Raw genomic sequence first — 13,770 nt, 5'->3', positions numbered from 1 at the left:
CCTTTACATTACCAGTGTGAATAGTAAACATTCTTATGAAAGTGACATTTGTTTTGGTTTAATTCCTTTCTTCTTGAACTTGAACTTAATGTGCTTGGTCTTAAAAAGCTTAAACTAATACAGTTAATACTGTATGTCGTCTGAAGCATTTTGCAGATTCCCAAACTTTCTTAAGCATTCTTAGTTCCCAAGAATATTTGGTAGCATCTGCATAAAAACTGGTTAATACATTTGAGATCTCTCCACCAAGAAAATATGAAGAGTAAAATAAACCATAGCTAAACCCAATCCTGGGAGACATCTTTTAACAACAGTAATGATGCTGGCCATTCAAACTGGGTCAGTCGAGAAAAGCAATGATGATGTAAAATTGCATCACTACTATGCAGTTGACAAGAACAGTACTCCTAAGTGAATTTTTGAGTGGGGTCTATAAACTGGCATTGCTAAAGATGCTTTTTGAAGAGTGTTTACGCCACATCATTTTCTAATCACTTCAGTCTTGTTCGTCAGTAATTACAAGCTGCTGAAGCTCCCTGCTAATACTTTTTAATGATATCAACATGCTGGTGTCGTTTTTGATGTCGTTGTTTCCCGTGTCTGGCGGTTCGCCTGGAACAGATTGTGGATGTTCACTGACAAGCGCGCGATCTGGGCCTCCCATCAGGCCTCATCAACATTAGGCGACGAGTACAAATCACCAGGCGGCGCAACTCAGCTGCCGCTCATTAGTCACGATGAACAGCGACGACTTCCTGAATGGATGGCGCAGCCACCAGCGTGGTCAACGCCATCCACGCATGCATAATCCACACTTAATGATTAGCTTGAAAGACAACGTGGCTCAAGTTCGAGACTATTTAGTGCTACTGTTGTAAGTACAAATCAAAGCGAGAGGGTTTTAGTGGCGAGCACTTGCACGTGTTTTAGGAGAATGCCAATGCTGTTATTCCTGCAGCCTTGAGTGACTGATGCGCTGTTGATGGCCGTGCGGCTGAGTAACAATAAGAAGAGATAAATCAGCGTGGGGCCTGCTCAGGGGAGCACTATTCACAGGAAGCCACCCCAATATGGAAAACCCACTTGCCTATGTCTTCTCCCAGGGTCGATAGATGGGGTCCATTGTCATCAATAATTGGGTCTTATATCAAACACTCATTTCAATGAAAAATACTTCACTTTAGAGAACACTAGCACAGTGCACTCATGCATACATCAGAAAATACACACATACTCCGACACTTGTGTTGTATCATAGTAACGCTTTGGGGGGTTCTTTCCTCCCAGCGACGCTCCCATTCACGCGCCGTCTGCAGAGTTGAAAACAAGAAGGCGCAAATGAATAAGTAAACAAGAGCTTTCCTGGGGGAGAGCTTCTCACGGCGGCTGTAGCCTGTAGTCAACCGCAGAGCATCGCCGTGCCCGGGGGGCTACAGGGATGAGGGGCGGGGGCAACGTAACCCAGATCCCACTTGACTGTTGCAACATGCTGCAGAACACTTGAAGGTAGCACCAGCCTTGAGGAGATGTTGTGTGTATTAAAAACACAATCACTCCGTGGACAGGTAGGCAGGTAGATACTGTCAAGCTGGAATTTCAGGGTTTGCTATTTTTCACTAAATAGGGGGTACGAAGTCACCCTTAAAGTTGGCTTTCTTGTTACTGGTCTATTCCGCACAGAATTGCTTTGATGCTATTGCAGGAGTGTGACGTTTTGCACCAGGCCCTTTTTTTATTTTTTAAAGAAAGCATAAGACATCACACCAAACTTTTGCACTGATGATGCTTTGCAAACTTACAAATATTATCTAATTTTGGAATGCTGTGTCACTGTGAATAATATAGGGATGACTTGAGAAAAAATATCTTTTCGAGATAGCGAAAATCTGCTGATTTTGTTTTTGTTTTTTTTTTCTTTTTCATATTTCACGTTTGAGCACAAACTTGAGATAGGAGTGCTGTATGGTGTTATTGAACACCAGTCATTTCACAATAATGGTGGACGGTGCTTTTCTGACATTGGCATTCACGCCAACCCTATCCAGCCCACAGGTGAAAGAACCCAGATTGGTGGAAAGTTTGCACAACACCAAAAATAATAAAAACACAAAGTCAGTGCAGTGCACACATTGTGAAAACAGGCAACCATTTGTACTCTCAAGTAATTATTGACTGAAAACCCACACTATGTACACTAGGGGTGTGCCAATATTCGATATTAATCGGAATAGTGATTCGATATAAAAGGTCATTAAATCAATATTTTTAAAAAAACAGACATCTATCTTCCTGTTGGCTTGCGTCCTAAACGCTGTGTCATGAAGTCACCAAGCAGCCCGTTCGGAGATTGTCAAACTGCGCTGTTTGAACGCAGTCTTGTCTCTTCCCCACGGTCGTGAGTTTAAATGTTTCTTTTCTGCCTCTCAGTTATGTTCTAATCTAGACCCTTGCATTGCTTTTATTTTGCCGCAAACTGTGCCAACAGAAAGTTGAGTGAGCTTTCGAGCGTGGTAAAAAGAACGCTTATTGAACTCCTACAGGGGCAATGTCTGTATTCCTGTTCTTTTTTCAATTGTTAAGGTCATATATAAAAGCTGAAGTAACTTATAAGTATTTGCAGTCGAACTGTCAGCTAATTTAAGTTGCTCTTTTACACCTGCTGTGAATGTGTGCTATTGAAAGACGTGGCTGATTTGAGTTGACCTTTATTTATAGTTTCACTCTGCTGATGTTGAACCCAAGATGTGCATTAAAAGCTACAATTTACTACAAGTATGTCTTGCGTCATCACTTTAGAGTTTAGCTTGCTGTCTATCTCAGACTAAGCTTACATGTATACTCGTTTCATTGAGGATAGTATAGTTTCACTTCGCTGTTAAGGAATGAACTATTGAAATAAATGAGCTAACCAAGAAAAAATATTTATACAGAACGTAAAACAAATACAGTGATCCCCCCTACTTCGCGGTTAATGGGAGGTGTAAACCCCCCCGCGAAGTCTGAAACCCGCGAAGTAGGGTATCATTTCCTAGATTTCTATGTACGCCCCAATATAGCCGCAGTAATCATAAACAATCCTTCTTTTTTTTTTGTATTTTTTGCATATTTTATTTCCTTTCTCCTTTTATTTAACATTACATTATCCTTATTAACATTCTTAACATTTTTTATATTCATTAAATAACTAATATTACTTAGTTTGTTGAGAATTTGTTCTCAGGATTGGTTATCTGCACCAATACTCCTGTGAAAGAGTACGCAAGTCATCACGATGAACTTCACATTTATTTTGGCTCATGTATGGTGTATATTGTAGTATCTGTTGAATAATACATCAACAACAATGTTAAAGTCAGTAAACTAACATATAAACACTTGCCGAACTTTAATCTATGAATTTACTGTATATTTAGCCGACATTAGCGGGTTAGCAACAACTACTAACTATAAAGTGCAACCTCTACACAAACGAACACATAAACAGAATAAACACTCATCGGTTACTAAACATAGGCAGTAGCGTGCATTATCAACATAAATGATAATAAACTATAAATATGAGCTTACGTTGTCATTCATTATGTCACCGTAACGAGCCGAATGACGCACAGAGAACGTAAAACAGGAAATGGAAATGCAGGGCGACCCGACAATTAAAAAGCATGCATTTCAAAGTAAGTTAAAAAAAAAAACGTCACGAACTCTAACGCTTGAAGAATTCTTAACATAGTTCTTAACTAATATTACTTAGTTATTTGATGAATACAGTACTGTATAATGCACTTTTTTGCTTTTTTCAATTTTTTTCCATTTTTGCACATTTTTTAAATATTTTTTTTATTTTGAAATATTTTTAATTTTTCCTGGAAAAACCCGTGAAGTACTGAGACCAGGATATCTGAGACCGCGAGGTAAGAGGGATCACTGTAGTTAGTAATCAATACGAAACAACGTATGCAAACTCCAAATTAATTCACAAACACATATTACTCACATAAATGCAAATGAATAAAAATACCATCTCTTCTGTACTAAAAAATATCTTACAAACAATTGTGACTGATAATGCTCCCGGCGTTTTCCCCTTGCCTTTACCTGTACTATCAATTTAGCTGCTCACTTGAAAAAGTTCATATTTATATCTTGTTTATCATAAATGTACTGATAAATCTCAATATTTTTCATTTGGGCAACAGTTTAATTAAAATTAATATATTCATAAAATAATATTTTGGAATATGAAATGACAATGCGTCTTGTTCCATTTTTTGATTCATCTTATTTCATACTATAAGCTATACAGTTTATAGTTAGCTTAAAAAATAGCAGTTTTCAACATGATCTTTTTGTGGAAAAAGGCATGAGCCTTACAAATGAAAACTTAAAAAAAATACACTCCTTTTGTTCTTTTGTCTTGCAAAAATGAAAAATAGTATAATGATTCTTTGCACGTATAAAGATTGAAGCAGACATCATTTTTAAGTAATTGAATAGAATTATTTTGAATTGAAAATCGTTGAGGATGGCAAATCGGTTCTGAATCGAATCGGAGATCCCAAAATTGGAGTAGAATTGTGAGACAGCCAAAGATTCCCACCTCTAATGTGCACTAACCAAGTGAATGAATATTACAACTTCATTACAGCATTCAACAGTATTTTCAAATATTGGATCCGATAACAATTCAAGGTCTTACAACATACGCTTATACGTTTATAGTTGTTTAGTGTATTGTTGTTATGACTGTGAAAGTGGCAAATATCCTGTAAACAAGTGATTGAATGATGCAATCAGGTCTGATTTCTGGTCACATGATTAGGATCTCAACAACGCATATTGATGCATACTAGAAAGTTCTGTTATGAAAAAGATCACATTGTTTTGGATGAATATTTTGCTTTTCTTCAAGTAAAATTTAGTCCCCACCTAACTTAATTGTTATTTTTAAGATATCTGGCAAATACTGTATATCAAAATATGGAATTTTGTCGGAATCGCACAGCCCTTCTTGAAAGCAATTGTCACTGTCTGGGAAAGTATTTTCCCACATCTGTTTGCTCTGTAAAAGCGTAGCTATGTGGCAATGGGCCGCTTTGCTGGATTTTGTTTGAAAGACAAAGAGTGCCTTGTTGCCTTCATACGACTTTAGTGCTGGTGTATACTATTCTGTATGACAGATACATAGACATAATCTCTGTTGTTTCTCATCACTATCTCAAGTGTCAGAAAAGTTTGTAACAGCTTTTAAAAGCAGCAGCATCTGGTGTCATGTTGTCTTTTTCCTCGCCGACCATGAGCAGCTGCGGTATTCAACAGAGGCGCCAGCTGCATCTTCAAAACGATGAGAGAGAAAAAAAAAAGTTGACTCCTGGAATCAACGTTTTTTTTATCTCTCTCATTGTCTATCCTTTTGTTTCTTCATGGGCAAAAGTCAAAAAGATGACTTGGACTGTCCAAGTGCAAAAATTGGAATAATAAGATTTAAGATTTACCACGTTGCACTGATGAGTATGTGAATCTTATTCTTGTATAATGTCGGCTTCTCAATGAATGTCTTGACAGGAAAGACATTACGCGGTGATAAAACGGTGACCTGAATGTATTGTATAGTTCCTGGCTGGTGGCATTTTGCTGTAGTCAGCACTAAATGATGGATGTCAAAACACAGCTGATGCATTATGCATCTTGCATTACCAATTTAAGGTGTTTACTTGTCACTTTGAGGCAATGCAAAAATGTGAAGTCATGCGGATTTGTGCCGCTGTCACTTGTCGTCGCGATCCACGCATTTTCCATAAAAGGTTTTCTTGTATCTACTTCGCCAACTTTTATTGTTACAAAATGAGGCACATGTAAAATTGATGCTGGGCTGCTGATGGAGGGCCATGAATGCTAAATATGTACTAGCTGACCCCTAAAAGCTCCGTATCCATACTGTTGCAATATTTTAGGTTGCTGTCTTCTTCCGCCGCTTCCTCTTGTCATTGTAGCTACAGTATGTTTGAAAGATGCCAAACAACTTCATGCTGACCAAGCTTACATCCACTATGTCTAATGCTGTCAATATGCTCATCCATGTTTGATGATGTTTGCGCCACAGTGGAACCTTCAAAGTTTACATTTTCGGTTGACATTGCCATTCTCCCTTCAAAGCTTTATTTCGCTAGTCTAGAAAATAATATAAAGTCATTTCATTTCTACTATAATACTTTTCTTTAGAAGAGTTGCAAGATATTTTGTGTTTATTGTTAGGTATTGGAAGGTTTCCTGCTGTTTAACAAATTAAAACTGAGGTGCAATGAACCCCCCCAGGGATATGTTCTAGATCCAGACAGTAATTGTCAAAAATCTACTAATAGAATATCATTTTTTTAAAGTTTTACCTCTTTAATGTGCTTTAAACACATTTAAATTACATATTCAAATTGACTTTTAAAAGTCTTCCTTGGCCCCCTTTCTCATTCTCACACTAAAATTGTGCTTGCTTTAAGCTGTTTGTCTCTCCGAGTTAACATGAGGAAATTTTAAACTGACATAGAAACAAAAGGAACATATATATGTAAAAATCCCAATGGTTAACCAAATAATGTAATGTAATTCCCTAAATACAAGACACACTTTTTTTTCTCAAAAATGAAGGCCAAAAGTATCGGTGTGTCCGACAAACAGTAATTTAAAGATTCAATTTTTTTTTTTCAACAGAATTCGAGGAAGATTAATCCGTCAGCCACATAAGCCTAGACACACAGATGTGCATTTTTATACTGGCCATATTCTTACTTACAATATTCACACACGGGATGAGCTTGAGGGCGGAGGTCAATTGGCTCTAAGCAGTCACTGCCTGATACGGCAAACAAAAGCCCATGTCAGCTGAGGTTGTTAGAGCATTTTTTTTTTTTTTTCAAATAAAAGAAGCGAGCAGACAGACCCAACATCTGAGTCCATCCTTGTTCACGCACAGGAATAAGACTGAAACGTAGAGGAGCATGTAAAGGTCTCCAGCTGATGTCTCCAGCTGATTCAGTGAAGAATTGCAAGGTATGGAACTGAGTGCTCCGGTTAGAGAACACGGAAAGCTATTCCATTTGACTTGGTTTATTAAGTGTGGTCTCTTTGCACAATCAGAAACTTGGTAGATCATGGATGGTGCACAACTTTGGGTTTTTATGGCAAAATGAACTGGGTCGCAACTGCTTCGAGTGCATTCAACGTTACACTGGCGCAGCGGTCACTGACTGATCATGATGTGGGAAATCTGAAAGACACTATAACCCTTTAACCCTTGACAACTTAAGGCTATGAACATAAGAAAATATGAAGAATTTACAAGGATGAGATTTATTCTAGTTTGCTTCAGTTTTTACATTGTCACTAAAGTGTGGGTGCGTCCTATACACTGTAACATAGAAATGTCAGAATTTGACCCTAAAATTAAGGGTGTGTCCTATACACTGGTGTGTCCCATATTTGGGGAATTATGGTGTATAATTCTTCTTGGCGAAAATTTGCTAGCTCAATGATAACTATTATTATGAAAACTATACGATGGGCTAACTGAAACTTGCATAGATGTTATGGCAGTTGCCAGGTTGTCTCCAGGATTTTGTGGAGAAAACAAAAAACTCCAGATTGCATAATCATTTGATTCTTAACTGACCTTTATTCTGTACTGGTTTTGGCATGTGCAGGTTTCACGCCTCCTGGAATGGACAGGTCATCTCCAGACAGCAGTCCAGTGCATGGCTTTGTGCGTCAGGCTTCTGTCACCACCGGATCCAACATCCCCATCATCACAGAATTAGGTAAACCTCACTTCCAATGCAAATGCCAACCACTCACCATCACTGTCCAACAAAAAGCATGTTAAGTTAAATTTTTGTGACTTTTTCTTTTTATCTGAAATACGGCAAACAATATTTATGTTGTGTTTTGGATAGAAATGAAAGCATGAAAATTTGGCATTGTGTGTTTTTCATTGGACAGTGACATACTCTGTGTGTGTAAAAGTGATTGGCAAACACCCTGAATGCCAATTTGCTCATTAACTTCTGCATCGTCAAATGTAAAACTTGAACACAGAATGGGTTTCCTCAACTTAAACACAACTCACTTTTTCAATGTAGACTCCGTTATGTTGATGCCTTTAATATTATACAGCAGTGACACATATTTCACTCTAATTGTTTCATTTCCTGTTGTCATCACAATTTTCGTCTTTGGGCCATCTGTGGTGGCAGACATAAGATATCATTCTGCTACCAAAAGTTCCAACTCAAGATAAAATGGAATTTTGGTTCACTACTATGTTGTGGTTTGCTTGGCTTAGCACTAACCTGTGTACGTGTCAAATGTTAACTCTTGCAGTGCTAATTTAACAGTACAGACTAACTCTACCATGAGTGATTCATACACATTTTTTTAAAGGACCGCCACCACATCCCTTGCAATTTGTCCGCTAATGCACAAGAGCAACTCAGCCTGACGAGAGAAAAGAGAAAAGGGGGGTCAAAAAGAGAGCGAAAAGGGGGTGAAAACTGCCTTGGTTGCAAAATGGGCCCATTTATTAATAACAATGGCAGTGGCTGTATTCCCACTGGTGCTGGGGACTCATGAAACTTTCAGATCTCCGAGGGGTCTTGGGAAGCACCAGAGACCGCCTGCTCTGTCTCCCCTGACCCAATTAGGGAGCAATGGAGCATGAGAGCAAGCTAAGAGAAGGCCAGCAAGAAAAAGGAGCTGTACCTAATGTTACTTGTAACTGGGCCGGCCATTACCTGCAGAGAGCTTCTTCCATTTGACCACACACGTGATTGCAAGAGCACCATTCCATCCGTGTCAGCATAGCTCAGTCCCCTGCTCTCATACGGGGAAACGTAGCAATGTGCAAGGTGAAGCTTTGCAACATCCTTTAATTGGGGACTGTACAGAAAACATGACTTAACTAGAGTGCTGAAACCACCCTTGTACAAATTGTTACAACAATTTGAGGGTCAAAGTTGTCAGGGGTCAGAATTCAAGTAACATTCATACATAAAATATGTAAAAATAAACACCTGAATTTGATGCTGAAATACCTTGACGCAATGACAAATGTGCTGAGAAATATTAGCATGCTTGGGAGGCAGGTTTCTTCAAATTAATTCTACTTGCAGCTACATTTAAGGTGTAAATGTTGTCTTTTTTTCATAATAGTATCGGTGACTTGGCCACTTTGTACTGAGCATCCAGGACTGAGGTCACATCAAGTACTTTTTTATTGTTTCCATCCATTTTCTTCCCCCACACCTTTTGCTGATAGACCCCAACCTCCGAGGCGCTGGAGTTAATTTATTTAGTGATTCATTTATTTGATTGTTAGTTCGTTGTTAACAAACGACTAGGCAATACCTACGCTCACCAGAAACGCAGTTTTTGTTTGCAAATTTTGAGTGTGGCCTAAGACGGAAGCAGTTCCATTTTTTTGTCCATAACCTACAGTAATTTGTTCAGTGCGGGACCCTCACCTGTCCAACGTTTTGACATAAAATATTCCTGAACAAAAGTGAACATGTCTGAGCCATGTGCAGATGAAGTAGACCCTTTCATTGCTTGGGTCCAGTGTCAGTAGGCCAGGAACAGTTCTTGCATCCAAGCTGCTTTGTATCGGGACGCTGGGCGGCCATTAGTAACACGACTGTTAGCATTGGAGACAGCCAGATGTCTTTGATGTCGTCTTGTGAAGAGTGTTTCAATAACGACGCCGTCTCTCCCCTCTCTGCACTGCCTCGTCGCCATTAGATAAGCCGGGCAAACCGCTGCCATCGCTTTCACTCAGTCAGGAAAAAAAAAGTGGGACCAACATACAAATGATAACAGAGCTGGGTAAGATGAGCCTTTGTCTTCCGCTAGCCGTCTGCCCGTCCCGTCGTCCGCTCGTCTGTCCGTCCTCTCGCTCCGCCACGCTGCTCCTCCTCATCAGCTTGTCCCGATTTATCTGGCTGTGCAGTCAAGGCCCACGCTGCTCCCATGGCTTTACTTTGAACACATTCTTATTCTTCCTTCTTGTTGGAATTGACTGTTGTTTGGCGCTCTTTTTAATGATTTTTTGTTCTTTTGTTTTTTTTTTTTTATTCCGCCCTCCAGTTGCGTTCGCAGAGCATAGCTAAGACCTTTGATCATGTTCACTCTGTCCTTGTGCCTGTTTTCATATCAACACCTCACATCCCTCTTCCTCCTCACGCGCGCGCGCACACACACACACACACGCACGCACGCACACACACACAAAACCCCCCTCCCTTCACGTCTTTGGCACGGGCTTGTTTGCATCAGTCTCTGACTGACATCCCCAACACTCAGGAAGCCTGCAAAGAAACCAGATTTCAAAATAAAAAGCAAACTCGAGCTCAAAGCGCCTTCTTTAACTCTTGTCTGATGCCTATTTTGAGACTCCACTCATTGCAGGTGTTGAACCACTGTATTGCGGAGAAATATGATTATTGTTTGCTCTAATTATATCACAAGTGTGACAACACTCATTTTCAGGGCTCAGGTAAATATGTGAGTCATGATGATGTGATAATCACATCTATCAGAATTGTCAAGAAAAGCAGCATGACTTTCAGTGTGCATGTATTTCAATTTTACAAAGGCCATTGTTGAAGTCTGATTTTGAAAACCACATTTAGGAATGCTTAATATATACAAGCATCTTTCAGTTTGCTTTCAATCACGTTAGCACAGTGGACTTCTACAATGGTTATTATACCGGGCGAATATGGTGACTGATTGAAATTGGTGCTTCATTTATGGTTTGCCAAAATGTGTGATATTTATCCTGCATGAGTTAATATGTGCAATCAGGACTTTAAATGTTTCACCACCCATACAGAAATGTATGTAACACTATATCATACTTAATATAAATTGCGAAATCACACATTCATACAGCTTTATAGGGCACTCTCATATTTTATTGTAACTTCTGCCTTACTATTGTTGATTGCTTACTGTGAAACATGCGTTGCCTATTTTGATTTCCTGCCCTATAAAAGGCATGAAATTCCCAAAAGTTGACTTCACGTCTCCACTGCATGTCCCAGCTAACTGCTTGTGCGTTCTCCCAGTGAATGACTCCAACGTTCAGTTCCTGGACCAAGACGATGATGACGACCCTGACACGGAATTGTACCTCACGCAGCCCTTTGCCTGTGGCACCGCCTTCGCTGTCAGCGTCCTCGACTCTCTGATGAGTGCCGTGAGTTCACACTGCCTTATTTGAATTTGGCCTGAACTATTATGGAAAATCATCTAAGTGGGATATTTTTTGTGCCGCAAAAATGCAATTGGGATTATTTCAACAGTTATCCTTGATTACTACAAATCAGATTTACATATCAGATCTATCGGATCGGAAGGTAAAAGTAAATGAAGTACTACTTAATATAAAATACAGTTTATCTTCAGCGATTAATTACTAAGTACTTTGACTTGCCGTTTAATTAGCATGCACCCTGACAACATAATTTTGTGTCATGTAAAGTCAAATGAAAACAAATGAGTAGCTTTACCACGTCCTGTGTAATTGTTCATTTCAATTGTACACATGTAAGCATGGACTGAACATATTCACTCAACTTTTCATGCATACTGTAAGAAGGCATTTTTTGTGTGTGTAATGAATCATTTGCTTAGTATAATCGCGTTGTAATTTTCGTAATTTTTGTAATGCATCAATGCCATTTTTGTTTGAAATGTTCGACTGCTTTCAATCGCACATCCATCTCGTCGTCACAATAGCAGCTAATGCTTGTGCGATATCATACAATGACACCTTCACTGATGATCACTTTTTGTTTTATCAGTGATTGAATATGATTCTTAAATGGTGGTGATGAGAATAATTTGGGATAAAGAAGTTCAGGGGGAAGAATCAAGCTAATCAGGATGCAAACGCCGCCCTGAGACAAAAATTCTAAGTAAAAGCCTGATCTGGCATCTGCATTGATGTCCATGTATTATTTGGTGTGTTTATTTCAAATCCGTCCTACTTAGCGCATCGGCGCATTAAAAAAAAAAAAAAAAAAAATCCTAGCATACTTTTTTAGGTACCTGCATTAATCAAGGATTCGTTTCACCCCAAGTAGCCGAAATCCTCCGATTGACTGTCTGTCAGTCCATCACAGACAAATGGCCGTATTGCCGACGGACAACCAAATGACAAGAAACCTCCTAATGCGTGATCGGCTTGACAGACAGGAGTGCTATTTTAGAACAACTTGAAACATGTTATAAATATAATGTTATATTGTTTTTTTCATCATGTTGAATGCATGCAATGAAATTTATAAAGAACCATGAAAATGTTTTGCAATTGAGGAGTACAACTTCGTTAAACATTAGAAAGACACAAGTTCTGTGAACCATGTTCCACTCTTCTTCTTCCTCACAAAGCAAAACTCCAATACTCAAACTTATATAATCAAGAGATGACACAAACATTGGTTAAAACTTGAATCTGAAGTCCAGCATCGTTTATGTTCGAGTTGGTACGCGGCGCTTTCCTATGACACCATCAAAGAGCTCCAAGACTTCCACAGAGGATACCTCACATTCTTCGATCTAATACAGCCAATGGTAGCTGAAGTGCAGAGGGGCCATCTGCAAAATGCGGTTTATTAATGATGACTCGGAAAAAAAACTTTCTCAAAATTAAGCAAAAGCTTTTATATCCAAAAGAGGTGTTGTAATCATAATCATGGGGAGCTCTTTAATGTATTCATTGATTTAATAGTCACACATGACGGTGGCAGACGGTACCTGCGCACTTCAGCTCCTGCTGTGCATAGAGATCATTGTTGTCTATTCAGCAGAGGACTGTTTAAATATTTTACGAGTGTTGTTTTTGTCATTGTAGCTAGTAGTCCAAGTTGTCGTTGGGGGATAGAGCCACCGTTGGTGTTCAGACAACAATTTGACTGAGATATCTTGCTCACGAAAGTCCGAATCTGCCACTGTCCTTCCATTTTCCAAACGCTCTCTCATGTCATCATAATCTTTACTGTTAATTAAGAGGGTGGTTTTCTAAACTGAGGCTACAGATTACTAAACAGAGGGAACGATTTTCTAAACTAAAGGAAGGGATAAGTAAACTGAGGATACAGATTACTACTCTGAGGCTACGGATTACTAAATTGAGGGAACCAATTACTTAACAGAGGGAACTGATGACTAAACTCAGGGTACAGATTAGTGCAATTTTTTTTTTCATACTTTGGCACCAGAGGGGCTCTGTTCAAAATGTTTTCAAAAAGTGTGTTTAAATGTTTACAAGGCGTGGGAGAGGTAATTCTTTTTTTTTTTTTTTGGGGGGGGGGGGGGGGCATTTTTGTGTTCGCTTTCTATCACTATCACATATTTCCAATTATGTGAATGCAATGAATGAGGCATTTGTAATGAGCTAAAACTAAAAAAAAGATGCAGCATCTGACATTTCAAGTGTACATTTCTTTTTACATTTACAATTGTCAAAATAACAACATCAATAATAATAATAATAATAATAATAATAAGTGGCGTAATGAATAGCACGTCCGTCTCACAGTTCAAAGGTTCCGGTTCAAATCCACCTGGCTCTGGCCTTCCCGTGTGAAGTTTGCATGTTCTCCCCGAGCCCACGTGGGTTCTCTCCGGGCACTCCGGCTTCCTCCCACACTCCAAAAACATGCATGGCAGGTGAGCTGGACATACTAAATTGTCCTTAGGTGTGATTGGGTGTGTGAATGATTG

At 39.1% G+C, this 13,770-nt stretch overlaps 1 protein-coding gene across 27 annotated transcripts in view; it reads left to right on the top strand.

Moving 5' to 3' along the window:
* The window catches only part of LOC148420513 (calcium-activated potassium channel subunit alpha-1a), a 219,608-nt gene that overhangs the window by 190,051 nt on the left and 15,787 nt on the right, over positions 1 to 13,770 (top strand). For 17 of the 27 annotated variants that reach the window (XM_088420935.1, XM_088420934.1, XM_088420919.1 and 14 more), the window contains 3 exons: positions 7,692 to 7,805; positions 9,781 to 9,864; positions 11,109 to 11,239. In XM_088420935.1, the coding sequence (XP_088277061.1) occupies positions 7,692 to 7,805; positions 9,781 to 9,864; positions 11,109 to 11,239 (329 nt within the window). The remainder of the gene's footprint in view (positions 1 to 7,691; positions 7,806 to 9,780; positions 9,865 to 11,108; positions 11,240 to 13,770) is intronic. The other 10 variants (XM_088420924.1, XM_088420928.1, XM_088420940.1 and 7 more) reach the window with 1 other exon arrangement.

Source organism: Hippichthys cyanospilos, chromosome 8, assembly GCF_059441005.1.
Source record: "Hippichthys cyanospilos isolate Australia breed blue-spotted pipefish chromosome 8, RoL_Hcya_1.0, whole genome shotgun sequence".
Taxonomy (NCBI): Eukaryota; Metazoa; Chordata; class Actinopteri; order Syngnathiformes; family Syngnathidae; genus Hippichthys; species Hippichthys cyanospilos.
This window is presented reverse-complemented; position numbering and strand designations above follow the sequence as displayed.